This window comes from Oncorhynchus tshawytscha, linkage group LG06 (assembly GCF_018296145.1).
Source record: "Oncorhynchus tshawytscha isolate Ot180627B linkage group LG06, Otsh_v2.0, whole genome shotgun sequence".
NCBI lineage: Eukaryota > Metazoa > Chordata > Actinopteri > Salmoniformes > Salmonidae > Oncorhynchus > Oncorhynchus tshawytscha.
In genome coordinates, this window is record NC_056434.1 from 73,578,156 (window position 1) to 73,598,914 (window position 20,759).

Below are 20,759 nucleotides of genomic sequence, written 5' to 3' on the forward strand. Positions count from 1 at the left end.
GCAGTGTTGTGCAGACTCAGGACAACTGAGCTTTGGAGAAATACACAGATTTAAAGAGGAGTCCATGATTTGCTTTCTAATGACCATGATCTTTTCGCCAGTGAAGTTCATGAATTTATCACTGCTGAAGTGAAAGCCATCCTCCCTTGGGGAATGCTGCTTTTTAGTTAGTTTTGCAACAGAATCAAAAATACATTTTGGATTGTTCTTATTTTCCTCAATTAATTTGGAAAAATAGGATGATGGAGCAGCAGTGAGGACTCTTCGATACTGCACGGTACTGTCTTTCCAAGCTTTTCAGAAGACTTCCAGTTTGGTGTGGCGCCATTTCCGTTCCAATTTTCTGGAAGCTTGCTTCAGGGCTTGGATATTTTCTGTATACCAGGGAGCTAGTTTCTTACGACAAATGTTTTTAGTTTTTAGGGGTGCAACTGCATCTAGGTTATTACGCAAGGTTAAATTGAGTTCCTCAGTTAGGTGGTGAACTGATTTTTGTACTCTGACGTCCTTGGGTAGGTGGAGGGAGTCGAAGGGCATCAAGGTATCTTTGGGTTGTCTGAGAATTTATAGCACGGCTTTTGATGTTCCTTGGTTGGGGTCTGAGCAGATTATTTGTTGTGATTGCAAATGTAATAAAATGGTGGTCCGATAGTCCAGGATTATGAGGAAAAACATTAAGATCGACAATATTTATTCCATGGGATCAAACTAGGTCCAGAGTATGACTGTGGCAGTGAATAGGTCCGGAGACATGTTGGACAAAACCCACTGAGTCGATGATGGCTCCGAAAGCCTTTTGGAGTGGTTCTGTGGACTTCTCCATGTGAATATTAAAGTCACCAAAAATGTGAATATTTTCTGCCATGACTTCAAGGTCCGATAGGAATTCAGGGAACTCAGTGAGGAACGCTGTATACAGCCCAGGAGGCCTGTAGACAGTAGCTATAAAAAGTGATTGAGTAGGCTGCATCGATTTCATTGTATTAAAGTCAAAAGACTGAAATGCATTCATTTTATAGGTATATTACCATTCAAAATGTTGGGGTCACTTAGAAATGTCCTTGTTTTTTATAGTAAAGCACATTTTTTGTCCATTATAATAACATCAAATTGATCAGAAATACTGTGTAGACATTCATGTTTTAAATGACTATTGTAGCTGGAAACAGCTGATTTTGAATGGAATATCTACATAGGCGTACAGAGGCCCATGATCAGCAACCATCACTCCTGTGTTCCAATGGCAGGTTGTGTTAGCTAATCCAAGTTTATCATTTTAAAAGGCTAATTGAGCATTAGAAAAACCTTTTGCAATTATATTAGCACAGCTGAAAACTGTTGTTCTGATTAAAAAAGCAATAAAACTGTCATTCTTTAGACGAGTTGATTATCTGAAGCATCACCATTTGTGAGTTCGATTACAGGCTCAAAATGGCCAGAAACAAATAACTTTCTTCTGAAACTCGTCAGTCTATTCATGTTCTGAGAAATGAATGCTATTCCATGCGAGAAATTGCCAAGAAACTGAAGACGCTGTGTGCTACTACAACGCTGTGTACTACTCCCTTCACAGAACAGCGCAAACGGGCTCTAACCAGAATAGAAATTGGAGTGGGAGGCCCCGGTGCACAACTGAGCAAGAGGACAAGTACATTTGCGGGTCTAGTTTGAGAAACAGACGCCACAAGTCCTCAACTGGTAGCTTCATCAAATAGTACCCGCAATACACCAGTCTCAACGTCAACAGTTTAGAGGTGACTCCGGGATGCTGGCCTTCTAGGCAGCATTGCAAAGGAAAAGCCATATCTCAGACTGGCCAATAAAAATAAAAGATTAAGATGGGCAAAAGAACACAGGCACTGGACAGAGGAACCCTGCCTAGAAGGCCAGCATCCAGGAGTCGCCTCTTCACTGTTGACATTGAGACTGGTGTTTTGCGGGTACTATTTAATACAGCTGCCAGTTGAGGACTTGTGAGGCTTCTGTATTCTAGTCATGGCTCATCCTGTATAACTACTGCTGTACCCACCTTTTCTATTCAAATGTCATATTCCTTCAGAAAGTATTCACACCCCTTGACTTTTCAAAATGTTGTTGTGTTACAGCCTGAATTTGAAACAGATTAAATTTAGATTTTGTGTCACTGTCCTACACACAATACCCTATGATGTCCAAGCTGAATCATGTTTTTAGGATTTATTTTACAAATTAATTAGAAGTGTAAAGTTTATATGTCTTGAGCCAGTAATGATTAAACATCCTTATGTCAAGCCTAAATAAGTTCAGGAGTAAAAATGTGCTTAACAAGTCACATAATAAGTTGCATGGACTCTGTGTGCAATAATAGTGTTTAACATGATGTTTAAATAACTACCTCATCTCTGTACCCCACACATACAATGATCTGTAAGTTCCCTCAGTCGAGCAGTGAATTTCAAACACAGATCCATCCACAAAGACCAGGGAGGTTTTCCAATGCCTCACAAAAAAGGGCATCTATTGGTAGATGGGTACAAATAAAAAGAAGCAGACATTGAATATGCCTTTGAGAATGTTGAAGTTATTAATTACACTTTGCATGGTATGTCAGTACGCCCAGTCACTACATAGATACAGACGTCCTTCCTAACTCAGTTGCCGTAGAGGAAGGAAACCGCTCAGGAATTTCACCATGAGGCCAATGGTGACTTTAAAACAGAATTGAATGCCTGTGATAGGAGAAAACTGAGGATAGATCTACAACATTGTAGTTACTCCACAATACCAACCTAATTGACAGAGTGAAAAGAAGGAAGCTTGTACAGAATACAAATATTACAAAACATGCATCCTGTTTGGAACAGGTTACTAAAGTGATACTGCTACAAATGTGGCAGTGCGATTAACTTTTTGACCTGAATACAAGGTCATAGTATGTTTGGAGCAAGTCCAATAAAACAAATTACTGAGTACCACTCTCCATATTTTCAAGCATAGCGGTGGCTGCATCATGTTATGGTATGCTTGTAATCGTTAAGGACTTGGTAGTATTTAAAAAAGAAACAGGATGGAGCTAAGCTCAGGCAAAATCCTAGAGAAAACCCTGCTTCACTCTGCTTTCTACCAGACACTGGGAGATAATTTCTCCTTTCATCAGGACAATAACGTAAAACACAAGGCCAAATCTACACTGGAGTTGCTTACCAAGAAGACAGTTAATGTTCTTTAGTGGCCCAGTTACAGTTTTGACTTAAATCTACTTTAAAATCAATGGCAAGACCTGAAAATGGTTATCTAGCAATTATCATCAACCAATTTGACAGAGCTTGAAGAATTTTGAAAATAATAATGTGCAAATGTTACACAATCCAGGTGTGGAAAGCTCTTAAAAACTTTCAATCGCAGCCAAAGGTACAAAGTATTGACTCAGGGGTGTGAATACTTTTCAATAAGATATTTCTTTATTTCATTTCAATACATTAGCAAACATGTTTATGTCATCATGGGGTATTGTGTGTACATGTAGATGGGTGAGAAAAAAATAGTAATTTCATACATTTTGAATTCAGGCTGTAACATAACAACATGTGGAATAAGTCAAGGGGTCTGAATACTTTCAGAAAACACTGCATTCGTTACACCTGCTACAGAACATGAGAGCGGAGTTGAGCAGTTGGAAATCTTTCCATGTCTTTCCTACCGCTCTGCTAAATTCAGTCCGCGCTCACAGGCAGAATTCGATTCATTCAATAAAATCAGAATTTAACAAACAGCCATCTATTTTTGTGACTACCTGGGCCTACCAATAATTTTTTAAGTATTGAAACCAAACCATATCGATTTGAATGAAAAGTGGATATTTTTTTGCTGAGTTTAGGTCAGGAGCCAGACAGGGAGCCTAAGAAGGAACGGAAATGAATTATTTGGGCTATATTATTTGAATTATTTCAAGGCTATAGCCTGCAAAGAAATACATTGAAGCATTTGCGAGCGTGACACAATAGGCTGGTAGTGACATAAAGCGCTCAGCATTTATTAAACAACATTTCATTGTATTAAAGTCTATAAATTGCATATAGGCTGTGACTGACTTTGAATTAAATACAAATTAAACTAAAAATAATTTATTAGTGCTTTTAGAATTCATTTTTAGAAACATGAGTTTGGCCAGTCTGTGACTTCAGGCTCATGCGATGGTACCTTTCTTTTAGCATGTGCACATAGTAACTACACTATCATGCTTTTGGGATAAATGTATTTTCAGATTCCACAATGATTCTTTAGTTGTAGACACAACATCACCACACTCCCTCTCTTACTCTTGGTCCTCATCTTTGTAAGTCACCTTGATTAAGCACCTGTGTGATTTATCAGTTTCTTTATGAAAATATTTTGCGAACTCCATGAGAGTAGCTTAAGCAAGGAGCTATAGCAGCACACAAGTAGACTACAGATGCATGCTGGGGCGGGCATACCCTGAGCTCTTGAAGTGAGCACTGCTGGAGAAGGCCGCCGCTCCAGCCTTTGGGAATCTCGCAGTAATGATTTAAACCCCCGGGGCGGCAGGGTAGCCTAGTGGTTAGAGCGTTGGACTAGTAACCGAAAGGTTGCAAGTTCAAACCCTCGAGCTGACAAGGTACAAATCTGTCTTTCTGCCCCTGAACAGGCAGTTAACCCACTGTTGCTAAGCCATCATTGAAAATAAGAATTTGTTCTTAACTGACTTGCCTAGTTAAATAAAGGTAAATAAATAAACATCTGCTAAACTGTGTACGTGACCAATAAGGGAGCTGGAGTCCGCACTCAGGTTTGTTCCCCCAACCTTCCCTTATGATCAATTGATTAGTATGGTTCACTCACAGGCCTACACAATGGATGATGTAACAAGTACACTTTGCATTGTATAAAATATTGGGATATAGGGAGAACTAAAACGTGTGTTAGCAAAGAAGTATTACAAACGAATTGCTGACAGACTGACACACCTTTGGATTTCTAATGTAATGATACTGTATCAGAACCGCAGCACCACAACAGGGAATCAACTTGGACTGAGACCTGCCATGCTTATCTGAACCTATTAATTCCAGACTTATTGTCAAAACAAGTTGACGGCTAAGCGGATAATTGATTTAGTCTCAGCGGCTCTCCCTTGAAGAAATATTCATGAGGGCCATATTGCTGGCAGAAGGCTGGAGGAACTTTAATTGAGATGCTGCGGTCCATTTCAATGAAATGGTAATCATGATGCAGTATCATTATAGGGTTCTGCCTGAAATGAAAAGTGTTTGTGTACAGGGACACAGGAGAACAGGGTTGATTGATTCAAGCGTAGGAGGCAAATTGGGGTGGACTTGTGTTTGAATTGATAAGCATTGAGGGATGTATGTGCATGTGTGCGTGCATTCAAGCAGCCAGTCGATTCCCATGGAGAACAGCTGGAGTGTATCATTGCGGTCTGAGTTCAGGGTAAAGGTTAGCTGGCTTAGGCAGGAAGGAAGATGCTTAACCCAGTTCCATCTCCAATACCAGTATCTTATCTTGTAGTGAACATGGCTGGCTCCTCAGCAGTATTCAGTCCATCTGTCTACTGTATCTGAACAGTCAAATAGTTTGCTTCACCTGTGTCTAACTGACAGTTTGCTGTAGTCCCACTCCAGCTGTTTGTTCTGGCAGTCACGGTTGCCTCTGTCCAGATGTCCAGCAGACTTTCTGCAAGTTACCTGGCATAGCTGCAGTCCAGGCCAGTTCAGTCAGTCTAGCTATCTCAGGTGCAATTAGGATTATTCTGGAGGGCTAACAGCTGTTCTGGACAGGCAATTTGGTGCTGTCGTTGACCATTTCAATGTGTTAAATTCATGAACTATGTTTTCTGTTATTTACTGCCTATGACACCTGTTAATTCATAGTAATATCATCTCCATGACAGAGAACTTAGGTATAGTTTTACCCATAGAAATAATAATGAATAGTCAATGATGGCATAATGGGTGGACTGGCAGCCATTTGGAGTGTACCCATGCCCGGAAGTAAAAACAGGAAGTGTATCCTTCAATCTGTGCTGTGATTTGTTGAGTCAACTCACATTCCCAAAAAATAAATTCCATAGCATGAGCCACATCAGTTAGAATTAGTGTCACGCCCTGGTCAAAGTATTTTGTGTTTATCTTTATGTATTTGGTCAGGCCAGGGTGTGGCATGGGGTTTTTGTAATTGTGGTGTGTTTGTCTTGGGGTTTTGGTGGTGGTATTGGGATTGTAGCTTAGTGGGTTGTCTAGCAAGGTCTATGGCTGTCTGGAGTGGTTCTCAATCAGAGGCAGGTGCTTATCGTTGTCTCTGATTGGGAACCATATTTAGGCAGCCATATTCTTTGAGTTTGTCGTGGGTGATTGTCCTTAGTGTCTTACTTGTACTCTCTGTTAGTTTGCACTAGATAGGCTGTTTTCGGTTTTCATTACGTTTATTGTTTTGTAGTGTTTAGTGTTTAGTCGTGTTTACGTTTTGTTTAATAAATATGGATCGCAATCGACACGCTACAGTTTGGGTCCGACTCTCCTTCATCACCACTAGAAAACCGTTACAGAATCACCCACCACCAACGGACCAAGCGGCGTGTCAACAGGCAGGAGAAGCCGAAAAAGGAGATGCTAAATAAGGATTTCTGGACATGGGATGAAATCCTCGACGGGAGAGGACCCTGGGCTAAACCAGGGGAGTGTAGCCGCCCAAAGGAGCAACAGGAGAAGAGGCAACAGAGGCAGCAGCAGCAGGAGCAGCAGCAGCTACAGTGGGAGAGGTTGCACCACCTGGAGATATGGACATGGGAGGAGGAATTGGACGGTAAAGGACCCTGGAATGAGCCTGGAGATTATTGTCGCCCCAAAGCCGAGCTGGAGGCAGCAAAAGCAGAGAGGCGGCATTATGAGGAGCTAGCACGGCAGAGCGGATGGAAGCCCGAGAGTCAGCCCCAAAATTTATTGGGGGCTCACAGGGAGTATGGCTATGCCAGGTAGGAGACCTGCGCAAACTCCCTGTGCTTACCGGGGGGCTGGAGAGACCGGGCAGGCACCGTGTTATGCTATGGAGCGCACGGTGTCTCCAGTGCGGGTGCACAGCCCGGTTCGGTATATTCCAGCTCCTCGTATCGGCCGGGCTAGAGTGGGCATCGAGCCAGGTAAGGTTGGGCAGGCCCGGTGCTCAAGAGCTCCAGTGCGCCTGCACGGTCCGGTCTATCCAGTACCACCTCCACACCCCAGCCCTCCGGTAGCAGCTCCCCGCACCAGGCTTCCTGTGCGTGTCCTCGATCCAGTACCACCAGTTCCAGCACCACGCACCAGGCCTTCAGTGTGCCTCGCCTGTTCAGCGCAGCCAGAGCCTTCCTCCTCTACAGCGCTGCCGGAGCCTCCCGCCTGTTTAGCGCAGCCAGAGCCTTTCTCCTCTCCTACGCTGCCGGAGTCTCCCGCCTGTTTAGCGCAGCCAGAGCCTTCCTCATCTCCAGCGCTGCCAGAGTCTCCCGCCTGTTTAGCGCAGCCAGAGCCTTTCTCCTCTCCTACGCTGCCGGAGTCTCCCGCCTGTTCAGCGCAGCCAGAGCTGCCAGTCTGCAAGGAGCAGCCAGAGCTGTCAGTCTGCATGGAGCAGCCAGAGCTGCCAGTCTGCATGAAGCAGCCAGTCTGCATGGAGCAGCCAGAGCTGTCAGTCTGCATGGAGCTGCCAGTCTGCATGGAGCAGCCAGAGCTGCCAGTCTGCATGAAGCAGCCAGAGCTGTCAGTCTGCATGGAGCAGTCAGAGCTGTCAGTCTACATGAAGCAGCCAGAGCTGCCAGTCTGCATGAAGCAGCCAGAGCTGTCAGTCTACATGGAGCAGCCAGAGCTGCCAGTCCGCATGGAGCAGTCAGTGTCAGTCTACATGGAGCAGCCAGAGCTGCCAGTCTGCATGGAAGCAGCCAGTCCGCATGGAGCAGCCAGAGCTGCCAGTCTGCATGAAGCAGCCAGAGCTGCCAGTCTGCATGGAACAGTCAGAGCTGTCAGTCTGCATGGAGCAGCCAGAGATGTCAGTCTGCATGAAGCAGCCCGAGCTGCCAGTCTGCATGAAGCAGCCAGTCTACATGGAGCAGCCAGAGATGTCAGTCTGCATGAAGCAGCCAGAGCTGTCAGTCTGCATAGAGCAGCCAGTCTGCATGGAGCTGCCAGTCTGCATGGAGCTGCCAGTCTGCATGGAGCTGCCAGTCTGCAAGGAGCTGTCAGTCTGCACGGAGCTGTCAGTCTGCACGGAGCTGTCAGTCTGTAAGGAGCTGCCAGTCTGCAAGGAGCTGCCAGTCAGCACGGAGCCGCCAGAGCGGTCAGTCTGTAAGAAGCCGCCAGAACTGTCAGCCTATATGGAGCAGCTAGTGCCGCCAGTCTGCCCAGCGCCGCCAGTGCCCCCAGTCTGCCCAGCGTCGCCAGTCTGCCCAGCGCCGTCAGTCTGCCCAGCATCGCCAGTCTGCCCAGCATCGCCAGTCTGCCCAGCACCGCCAGTCTGCCCAGCATCGCCAGTCTGCCCAGCACCGCCAGTCTGCCCAGCACCGCCAGTCTGCCCAGCACCGCCAGTCTGCCCAGCACCGCCAGTCTGCCCAGCGCCGCCAGTCTGCCCAGCGCCGCCAGTCTGCCCAGCGCCGCCAGTCTGCCCAGCGCCGCCAGTCTGCCCAGCGCCGCCAGTCTGCCAGCGCCTTCCAGATCTGCCAGTCAGCCAGACTCTTCCAGATCTGCCAGTCAGCCAGACTCTTCCAGATCTGCCAGTCAGCCAGACTCTTCCAGATCTGCCAGTCAGCCAGACTCTTCCAGATCTGCCAGTCAGCCAGACTCTTCCAGATCTGCCAGTCAACCAGACTCTTCCAGATCTGCCAGTCAACCAGACTCTTCCAGATCTGCCAGTCAGCCAGGATCTGCCAGTCAGCCAGGATCTGCCAGTCAGCCAGGATCTGCTGAAACCACCAGCCAGCCAGGAGCTGGTAGATCTATCTACCTGCCTGAGCTTCCTCTCACTCCTGAGCTTCCTCTCACTCCTGAGCTTCCTCTCACTCCTGAGCTTCCTCTCACTCCTGAGCTTTCTCTCACTCCCGAGCTTCCCTCCTGAGCTCCCGACTCCCGAGCTGCCTCGGTCCCGAGCTGTCCTTCAGTCCCGATCTGCTCCTCAGTCCAGTGGGGTTCTGGGTGGGGACTACTAGGCCATGGTCGGCGGCGAGGGTGGACTATCCAGGGACGAAGGGAGAGGGGACTAAGACATTAAAGGAGTGGGGTCCACGTCCCCGCGCCGGAGCCGCCACCATGGACAGACGCCCACCCGGACCCTCCCTATTGTTTTGAGGTGCGTTCGGGAGTCCGCACCTTAGGGGGGTTCTGTCACGCCCTGGTCAAAGTATTTTGTGTTTATCTTTATGTATTTGGTCAGGCCAGGGTGTGGCATGGGGTTTTTGTAATTGTGGTCTGTTTTGTTTGTCTTGGGGTTTTGGTGGTCTATGGTATTGGGATTGTTCTCAGCAGGTGCTAGTGGGTTGTTGGGAACCATAGCAAGGTCTATTGTCCTTAGCTTACTTGTACTGTTAGTTTGCACTAGATGGTTCTTTTCAATCATTGTTTTGTAGTGTTTAGGTTTAGCTGTTTCGTTTTGTTTAATAAATATGGACACGCTGCAGTTTGGTCCGACTCTCCTTCATCACCACTAGAAAACCGTTACAATTAGAGGTTGACCGATTAATTAGGGACGATTTCAAGTTTTCATAACAATCGGAAATCGGTCATTTTGGATGGCGATTTAATTATATATATTTTTTACACCTTTATTTAATCTTTATTTAACTATGCAAGTCAGTTAAGAACACATTCTTATTTTCAATGACGGCCTAGGAATGGTCGGATAACTGCCTTGTTCAGGGGCAGAACGACAGATTTTTACCTTGTCAGCTCAATGATTCAATCTTGCAACCTTATGGTTATCTAGTCCAACGCGCTAACCACCTGCCTCACGAGGAACCCGCCTGTTACGCGAATGCAGTAAGAAGCCAAGGTAAGTTGCTAGCTAGCATTAAACTTAATCAATCATAATCACTAGTTATAACTACACATGGTTGATATTACTAGTTTATCTTGCGTGTCTTGCGTTGCATATAATCGATGCAGTGCGCATTCGCGATAAAGGACTGTCGTTGCTCGAACGTGTACCTAACCATAAACACCAATGCCTTTCTTAAAATCAATACACAAAAGTATATATTTTTAAACCTGCATATTTAGCTAAAATAAACCCAGGTTAGTAGGCAATATTAACCAGGTGAAATTGTGTCACTTCTCTTGCTTTCATTGCACGCAGAGTCGGGGTATATGCACCAGTTTGGGCCGCCTGGCTCATTGCAAACTAATTTGCCAGAATTTTACGTAATTATGACATAACATTGAAGGTTGTGCAATGTAACAGGAATATTTCGACTGATGGATGCCAACCTTTAGATCAAATATGGAACGGTTCCGTATTTTATTGAAGGAATAAATGTCTTGTTTTCGAGATGATAGTTTCCGGATTCGACCATATTAATGACCTAAGGCTCGCATTTCTGTGTGTTATTATGTTATAATTAAGTCTATGATTTGATAGAGCAGTCTGACTGAGCGATGGTAGGCACCAGCAGGCTCATAAGCATTCATTCAAACAGCACTTTCGTGAGTTTTGCCAGCAGCTCTGCTGTTTATGACTTCAAGCCTATCAACTCCCGAGACTAGGCTGGTGTAACGATGTGATGTGAAATGGCTAGCTAGTTAGCGGGGTGCGCGCTAATAGCGTTTCAAACGTCACTCGCTCGGAGACTTGGAGTAGTTGTTCCCCTTGCTCTGCATGGGTATAGCTGCTTCGAGGGTGGCTGTTGTCGTTGTGTTCCTGGTTCGAGCCCAGGTAGGAGCGAGGAGAGGTACGGAAGCTATACTGTTACACTGGCAATACTAAAGTGCCTATAAGAACATCCAATAGTCAAAGGTATATGAAATACAAATGGTATAGAGAGAAATAGTCCTATAATTCCTATAATAACTACAACCTAAAACTTCTTACCTGGGAATATTGAAGACTCATGTTAAAAGGAACCACAAGCTCTCATATGTTCTCATGTTCAGAGCAAGGAACTTAAACGTTAGCTTTCTTACATGGCACATATTGCACTTTTACTTTCTTCTCCAATACTTTGTTTTTGCATTATTTAAACCAAATTGAACATGTTTCATTATTTATTTCAGGCTAAATTGATTGAATTGATGTATTATATTAAGTTAAAATAAGTGTTCATTCAGTATTGTTGTAATTGTCATTATTACAAATACATTTTAATAATCGGCCGATTAAATCGTAATCTGCTTTTTTTTGTCCTCCAATAATCCGTATCGGCGTTGAAAAATCACAATCGGTCGACCTCTAGTTAGATTCATTTGAATGAACATTGTCATGACGTTGGCTTGGGGGAGGTTTATGACAGTCATAAATACCTCTTTCCCCCTTTTTCCTCTCTCTACCCAACTGATGTTACATTTGCAAACCCTTTGGTTAACATAGAGATTCTGGGAACATCAGAAGATGGGGGGAAATTAACTATATTCTGGTAATCTGACCAATTGAACATATGCGGTGGTACTTAATGAATAGGATGTCAGTTCGGTTGTCATCTGAGACATTCTCATCAATGATAAGATGACATAAACTCTACAGTGGAAAGTCTACACACCAGAGTTATCGGATTCACATGGAATTGTTGTTAAATTTAAATGTTTGAATATGAAATTATTCGTGATGGGATGAAACGTGATTTTAGCTTCTAAAATGTGAGATTTGGGTTTTAATAAGGTAAGGGCTCTGCTCAATCAGTGGTCCGCCCCTGTGAAGGGACATGGGCTATAAAACCTTTCAAACACGCCCTCCTCTCCCTTCCTATATAAAGCCTTGACGACAATATAACCTCCTGTTCCGAGGATGTGAGGACGACGGTCCGATGTCAGAATGGTTCAGATAATAACTACAGAATGAAGCCAACATCAGCGTGAGCTCTGGTTGCGAATGGTATCAACTTTTGACCTCTTATTCACTACAGAAGTGATACCTCCTAGCCGTTGAGTTAGCAACAGCAGCTGCAAACACAGGTTAGGAAGGAACAGACAGAGTATCCCGTCTACCACACAACGACGTTACTACAACGTATTCAATTTACCGGCAGAGACATTCTTCAAAGGACTCGGTTGGGCAACACGGCCTTCCATCTACCACCAACCTACTGAAGCGCAGCTCAGAGTAAATATTTATTGCATTTTCCTTTTCCAAATGGGCGGTAATTTAGAATGCATAAGATACTGGATTTACGATAGCACAGCTTCTCCCTGTGTCCCTCAGTCTTCCCACTCTTTCACTCAAACCCAGCCCCTTTTCTTTTGTGTAACCAGCTGTCATATCTGTTCCGCCCGCTAGGGACATTTTCCTTTATGACTTAATTTGTAATCAAGTTATGATTAATTATGTGTATGTGTAATTCTGTGTGATTAGTTAGGTATTTAGCAAATAAATAATTAAACCCAATTTTGTATTGCTGATTCAACTTGTTAGCCAGGGTTCATGCAGATAACCAAGAATTTACAACTTTCAGATGAGACTGAATTAAGGTGAGGATTAATATTGACTGCTATTGATGTAAAATATTACTAGGTCTTTAAGAGTTTATTCGGAAGATAACAGCTCTATAAATATTATTTTGTGGTGCCCCGACTCTCTAGTTAATTACATTTACATGATTAGCTCAATCAGGTAATATTAATTACGGAGACATTATTTTATAGAATAGCATGTCATATCACTTAATCCAGCATAGCCAAAGACACGACAACATTCTACAGGACCATGGCAATCCAGCATTAGTTGATAGAACGTTCCAAATGACCATAGAAATACCAGGCAGCCATTGCGAGTGTACCCATGAGTTTACCAGTCAATTGCCAGGGTTAGAGCTTCCAAGCTTGTTCAATTCATTCTTATTTCTGAATGAGGTAAGACAAGGAGGAGCAGACTGCGGAGAACATAATAGCTGAAGCCCAAACTAACAGCTCTCTCTTCTCTACCTCCATATCCCCAGCCATCACACCTGAGTTCGGAGCCTCTTCTCCCTCCACACAGTTTCCACTCCCACAGCTTGCGGCGGCTGCCCCACTACCAGCCCCTCCACATCAGCCACCCCATGCCTGTCTCCCTGAGTGTGGGTCAGCAGCCCCTGCCACCGGTCCCGCCCCACCACAAGGCTCTGCCGGCCCACACCGCCCTCTCCCCACCACGGGCACCGCCCTTCCACAGCCTGCCCCGTCAGCAGCCCTACAGAATGGACCAGGTTAGTACTAACTGTTCAGCTATACACCATGAATACAAATACAGATGGATTTTCCTTATTGGGGATTTCTTTGGAAATTGATCGAGCTCGGATCGACATAGTAAAAAGTTGATTGACGAATTTCCACAATCTATAAAATTCTAAGAACATATTCCAAACATATTCCTCACTCACTTATTCATAACACCTGCCTTAGGTCCCAATACCCATACTACTACACAATGCATAAGTTATGGACATTGCATACTAAATAGTGTGTTGCTATAACCATTGGAACAGCCTTACAGTTCTCCATGTTCTCCACACATCATGGTTTGTGCTGAGCTAGCGGGGCTGTGTATAGAGGATGTAAGTCCATCTGTCTGCTCAGGGCTCACGCAGGCAGCTGATCTGTATGCTTGGAGCACAGTGTCAGTTGTCCGCAGGTTTATGAGGCACAGTGTACACTAGCAGATGCACGTAAAAACAGACATTAACTTTAAGATGTTACTTTTCTCTCTGGTATATAAACCACATAACTGCTCCCAGAAGTAAGGAAAGACCATGCAAGAGATGGAGAGAGACGGATATACATGTAATGCATCCTTCTCCTGAGGTACTCTCTGTTGAGGTGGGGCAACTGATGGATCACATATGTGGGAATGGAGTGTGTGTGTATTTTGGTTTCCATAGCAACCCAACTCAGTTCAGTTCCCCATTGAGAAAAAACAAACAAATATGGTTTCTGTACATCCAAGGCGCTCAGATTCTTTTGTACTTTTTATTTTATAAACAAAACATGAAATAATGATGAAATTAAAACTCATGAGCTGTATACACTGTGTACAAAACATTAGGAACACCTTCCAAATATTGAGTTGTACCCCCATCCCCCATTTTCTCTCAGAACAGCCTCATTTTGTCTGGGAATGGACTCTACAGGGTGTTGAAAGTGATGCTGGCCCATATTGGCTCCAATGCTTCCCACAGTTGTGTCAAGTTGACTGGATGTCCTTTGGGTGGTGGACCATTCTTGATACACACAGGAATCTGTTGAGCATGAAAAACCCAGCACCGTTGCAGTTCTTGACACACTCAAACCAGTGTGCCTGGCATCTACCATACCCCGTTCAAAGGCACTTAAATCTTTTGTCTTGCCCATTCACCCTCTGAGTGGCACACATAGACAATCTGTCTCAATTGTCTCAAGTCTTAAAAATCCTTCTTTAACCTGTCTCCTCACCTTCATTTACACTAATAGAAGTGACATCAATAAGGGATCATAGCTTTCAACTGGACTCACCTGGTCAGTCTATGTCATGGAAAGAACATAATGTTTTGTACACTCAACCCAAATGTCCGCTATGATGTCTGACTACCCAAGGGTCTTCCTCATGGTATAAATAAGGTTTCACAGTTCAGGCAAAAAAAGATACATCTTGACTTAGGTCTGCTGAGGGGCACAGTTGGTGTTGAATGTGTGTGTCCATATCATGTCATATGGTGACCTCTTTTCTACACGACTCCTGTAGTGGAGTATCTGATCCAGAACTACCCCTGCTGTGTAGGATTCATTCTCCATATATCCACCACAGAGATGCAGACACACAACACTCAATGTATAAGATGCATTTAACAACAGATCTAGGATCCGATTACCCTACCCCTTAACTATCAGAGAGATTAAAACGCATCTGATGCAGGGTCAGTAGAGGCAACTTCTACTTACTGGGAGCAACTCCAGTCTGGAAAGAAGTCTTAAATCTGATTAGGTCTTTATTTCAACCTCTGTAGGTCCTCTCTGGTTTTATCTGCATCAGAAGATGATTCAGCTGCCATCTACAAGAGGTGATCTTATTCTCTGAGTTTAGAGATTCAAAAGGCAAATTGAAGCAAAAAGACCACTGTTTCACAATAAGTGGTTTCTGCTGTTTGTCCTATTACAAGAGTCTTTAGATGTGGTTTAAGGTACAATACATTAACACTAGTACTGTAGACTCAGTCTAATGTGTTTTTGTGAAGGCAGTCATATCCGGTCTAAGAGCTGGGGATGGTCATTCATAAACAATTAATTAAATAACCCCTGGCTGCATTCAAAAGACACACCCTTACACCTCAGCCCTCAAATGAAATGGACACTTCTGATGATGTATCATGACGTCTGACGAGTATACACTTGCAGGGCGAGGGAGGAAGGAATTATTTTTAAATGGACCGCCCTTGCCCGGAAATTCATCACTTGTTCATCCCCTGATGATTGTGTTTTCAGCCACCGGTAGCTTGTGGGTGCTTTATATGCACTACAGTAAATTATGATTTCATGTCTACTTATATTAACTATATAATTATTAATATATGCCTACTGTATGATAGCTAGCAAATTAATTAGCTAACTAACGTTAGCCTGCCTAGCTGGAAATTCTGAAGAAGGAAAATGTTTTATTTCTACAATTTCCAAAAGCTAACCAAAGAAAAACATCATTACTTTTATGATACGTCTTTGTGCATTAGTGGCACAATTTCAAAAGTATTTACATTCGTTTTTACTTACACTTGTATGTTGACTTCATATTGACGTTGAAGTTTTAAGTTTTGTCGGACCTTTCTTAGCGGATGTACAATCATTGCGAATTGAATTATGGGGTGTTTAAGGCGCGAAGTGATCATAATTGTACACTCACAAACTTCATTAAAAACGAGGGCAGAGGGGCTTATGTTCCCTTGCTTAGCTATTCATTTGGACCGACGACCATATGGCCGCGGGGATTCCCCCAGGGCATAGGGCCGTTACTTTGAGTTTGAAGCGCAGCCCCTGTCATGCAGTGTTGTAGTACTTAATATCACATTTTGAGTCTCGGTCTTGTCTCATTGGATACATTTTTACTCGTTCTTGACTCGGTCTCGGACAGTGAGGACTTTTTTCCGAGACCAGCGGAGTAAAAAACAAAATTATCAGCTTCCATTTAGTCAGCCCATAAAACCCCTTCACCAGGTCAAATATATACACTCCTTTCTTGATACATTAATACCTGAACAGGATGCTACCCAGGTATATACAATATAGGCACTTTATTCCCCCCATCGCTGGGAAATGTTGGGCCAAATAGCTCGTGCTTGGCTCTGCCCAACTCCTTGCTCGTTCTGCCCGCTATGACTCATTTGTTGTCTATCTTGTTTCAGTTGTAAAAATCTTTGGTTGAATGGCAGATGCCTTCTATCTAGTTTCTGATGACCTAGCCAATGGCTGATTTAGCTAGCTAGATATTATCTCCCCAGAGACAACCAAAGACAAAATCCTGATTGGATATTTTTTTCTCTCTTCAGTGTTAACCCTTTCCTTTCCAATAAAAATTGAAGAGATTAAATCAGAACATATTTGAAAATAATAATATAATTACAATTATAATTTTATAATTCCTTAGCCCTTCTCTGAAGGCGTAGAAGGCCCTCATTGTTCCCCACTGTGTTGGGGTTAGTAATAATTTGTAGAGTGGCTCTATTTGCCCTCAGTATGCATTTCTTCACCATTCTGAATGTCTTAAGAATCCATATGTTCTTCTGAAATATGAACACAGATATACTGGGCATTGTGAACTCTTATTACTGTGACGATTTGACAAAATTACAATCATGGTCTTGAATTGGACTTTTTCTGGTCTCGGTCTTGACTTGGTGTTGGACCCCTTGTCCCCCTTCCGGTCTCGGCTTTGACTCAGTCTCGCCTCCCTCCGGTCTTGGTCTTGACTCGATTTTCTCCGGTCTTGGTTTTGAATCTGTTCGCTTTAGGTAGTCTCGAACACAACACTGCTGTCATGTCTTCAGGTGCAACTATAACCCCACTACTTTGCCTACCGCAGCCATGTTTAAACCACTCACATAATGGAACAATATTATTTTACATCAGTGGAACAAAACATTTCAAACATTGTCGGTATAAATCACCTTCAAGCAGTTGCTGACACTGACACATAAATCATTACAGAGCTGAAACTCATTTAGTTTAGGACACAATTTCCACTCTTAATATGTGACAGTGATTTCTGGGATTTCACAACAACATGGATGTTTTTACACTTCATTCAGTTCTCTAAATGCTTTGCATTTGGTGTTTGCTGAAACTTGGCACTTATTTCTGAGTATTGCTCAAGGTTTCTCCCTTTCCTCCCTACAAACTGTACAGAGCAGCTGGGATGCTGCTAGCAGATGTTTGCCATTACCTCGCCCTCCCCTCCCCGTTTTAGATTAGTAACACATGATGACACATCGTTTAGTTAAACTTCCAGAGAGAACTGCTACAGTGGTGGCTACAGACCTGCATTGTACAGAGCCTACCTTATGTTGGTGACACACTATAACACAGTGCCCTCTAGTGAGGTTTCAGTACCAACACTACTCTTCAACTTCTGGTTTATTGTTCCTAGGACTGCGAGAAACCCAGTCCACCCCAGAAGCCCCTACCTGCAGACCCTCTGGGAAGGAGGGCTCGGGTGGGACGCAGCACCTCGGTGGTGGGGGTTCGCCTCCCTGGACCCATCCCTATCCCCATCCCCACCGTACCCAGACCCCTGCTCACCAATCCACAACTGAACAGGTCTGTGCTACGGTGGCCTGGCTGGCACAAAGTTTATAGGTTTATGAGGAGTGGTTATTTCTTTTTTTTTAAGTAATCTTTGCTCTGCATTTCATTCACTTGTGCTTTTTTCACTTTTCAGACCTGCACCCATACAACCCCTGAGACTGCCAAAGACTCATCATTTTGACCCCTGATCTCAAAGAAGATCTGATGGAATGGAAAAGTGGAGCGCTCTATGGATGGAGACCCATATTTGCACTACAAGAATACCAGACCTTTGCAACTTTGAAAGTGTCTCAGAGTTTTAGGGAAAGGAGACTGACTTCAAACCTTGGTGCTGTACCTCTGCTTTTGTTGTCCTCGCTCAGGTACAAATGAACTATTTAATGTCTATATTTATTATTACTGTGTGCACAGTGCACTCTGGTAGACCCTATTGACAGTAGCATATTGACACTTGGATCGCTGTTGGTGATTTTTATTTTTTTACCCCCAGCAAAATCAGAAGACCAGTTTGCCATATAATGGAGGGTATGTTTTTATATATACAGTTAAGGAGAGACATAATGAAAAAGGTATTTTATTTTTATCCTGTGAAGTTCCTAGAATAATTGGAGAGAAACACAGATTGGGTTCAAGTTAAAGGGAAACAGAGCACTGCATGGAACACTTTGAGAGTAACTTGTAACTCACTAAGCAGCAGTGTTAGGGACTGGGAATTTTTGTTCAGTTTATCATTAATAAGAAGTGCTTTTACAATCAAAGGCGTCCACTCACTTCATAATCAGAAACGGTGTTGACTGACATGTTGGACGTATCAATTGAGGTGTGTTTCGACTAATCCAATTCAGTGCAAAAGCAAGGGAATTGTTCAGAATGGACACGTACTTGAGAATTGACTGTTACGTGATCTTTGTATTCATACATGATCTTTATTCATATACAGTTGAAGTCGGAAGTTTACATACACCTTAGCCAAAATACATTTAAACTCAGTTTTTCACAATTATTGACATTTAATCCTGGTAAAAAAAATCGCTGTCTTGGGTCAGTTAGGCTCACCACTTTATTTTAAGAATGTGAAATATCAGAATAATAGTAGAGAGAATGATTTAGTTCAGCTTTTATTTTTTTCATCACATTCCCAGTGGGTCAGAAGTTTACATACAGTCAATTAGTATTTGGTAGCATTGCCTTTAAATTGTTTAACGCGGGTCAAATGTTTCAGGTAGCCTTCCACAAGCTTCCCACAATAATTTGGATTAATTTTGGCCCATTCCTCCTGACAGAGCTGGTGTTACTGAGTCAGGATTGTAGGCCCCTTGCTCACACATGCTTTTTCAGTTCTGCCCACAAATGTTCTATAGGGTTGAAGTCAAGGCTTTGTGATGACCACTCCAATACCTTGACTTTGTTGTCCTTAAGCCATTTTGCCACAACTTTGGAAGTATGATTGGCGTCATTTTCCATTTGGAAGACCCATTTGCGAACATGCTTTAACTTCCTGACTGATGTCTTGAGATGTTGCTTCAATATGTCCACATAATTTTCTTTCCTCATGATTCCATCTATTTTGTGAAGTGCACCAGTCCCTCCTGCAGCAAAGCACCCCAGTATAAAAGACACCTGTCCACAACCTCATGATGCTGCAAAGGACACCCAAAATTGTAGACCTGCACCAGGCTGTGCTTCACGGTTGGGATGGTGTTCTTCGGCGATGGTCATTATGTCCAAACAGTTCTATTTTTGCTTCATCAGACCAGAGGACATTTCTCTAAAAATGTATGATCTTTGTCCCCATGTGCAGTTGCAAACCGTAGTCTGGCTTTTTTATGGCAGTTGGTCAAAACAAGCAAGATGGGGTAACTTCTTCTTTAGTGTCACACTCCAAACTCCACTATGGCCAAGAAAAAAGACTGAATCCTCCTTCTATCAGAGCAGTGGCTTCTTCCTTGCTGAGCGGCCTTTCAGGTTATGTCGATATAGGACTTGTTTTACTGTGGATATACAGTGGGGCAAAAAAACCTTGTGAAGTATTTAGTCAGCCACCAATTGTGCAAGTTCTCCCACTTAAAAAGATGAGAGAGGCCTGTGATTTTCATCATAGGTACACTTTGCAACTATGACAGACAAAATGAGAAAAAAGATGAACGTCCAGAAAATCACATTGTAGGATTTTTTCTGAATGAATTTATTTGCAAATTATGGTGGAAAATAAGTATTTTTAATTTAATTTAATTTAATTTTTTCTGGAGTGTATGTAAACTTCTGACCCACTGGAATTGTGATACAGTGAATTATAAGTGAAATAATCTGTCTGTAAACAATTGTTGGAAAAACGACTTGTGTCATGCACAAAGTAGATGTCCTAACCGACTTGCCAAAACTATAGTTTGTTAACAAGAAATTTGTGGAGTAGTTGAAAAACGAGTTTTAATGACTCCCAACATAAGTGTATGTAAACTTCTGACTTCAACTGTATACCCTAATATTTTAATTGGCAGGGTATTGGACCCAATTACAGAACTACCCCAAAGAACAGTATATCTAACCTTGTAATGTTTCTCCACTGGCAAACTTGAACACGTTTACTATTTGACAAATCGTGTTGGGCTCTTACATTCCCTTATTAGTTCATGTTAGGACCACAAACTTGAAGGATATGCTGTATTCACCACTTCACTAAATAATCAACTCTCTTACACACAGCTTGGAGTATTTGCTGGCAGTTGTGCAATACGTAATGCTCCCAGCGGAGCAAAGAGTGTGATATGACCTGACCCTGCCGGGTTTCAGAGAATTACAGCAACACCAAATAATGCAATATAACAGGGCTTGTGGAGGAGT

General features: G+C 43.3%; 1 protein-coding gene across 2 annotated transcripts in view; it reads left to right on the forward strand.

Annotated features, from left to right (window-relative positions):
- The window catches only part of LOC112253063 (disintegrin and metalloproteinase domain-containing protein 12), a 133,747-nt gene extending 114,783 nt beyond the window's left edge, over positions 1-18,964 (forward strand). For both annotated transcript variants that reach the window (XM_024424940.2, XM_024424941.2), the window contains exons 21-23: positions 13,112-13,360; positions 17,761-17,930; positions 18,052-18,964. In XM_024424940.2, the coding sequence (XP_024280708.1) occupies positions 13,112-13,360; positions 17,761-17,930; positions 18,052-18,106 (474 nt within the window). In that variant the 3' untranslated portion in view covers positions 18,107-18,964. The remainder of the gene's footprint in view (positions 1-13,111; positions 13,361-17,760; positions 17,931-18,051) is intronic.
- The last annotated feature ends 1,795 nt before the right edge of the window (positions 18,965-20,759 follow it).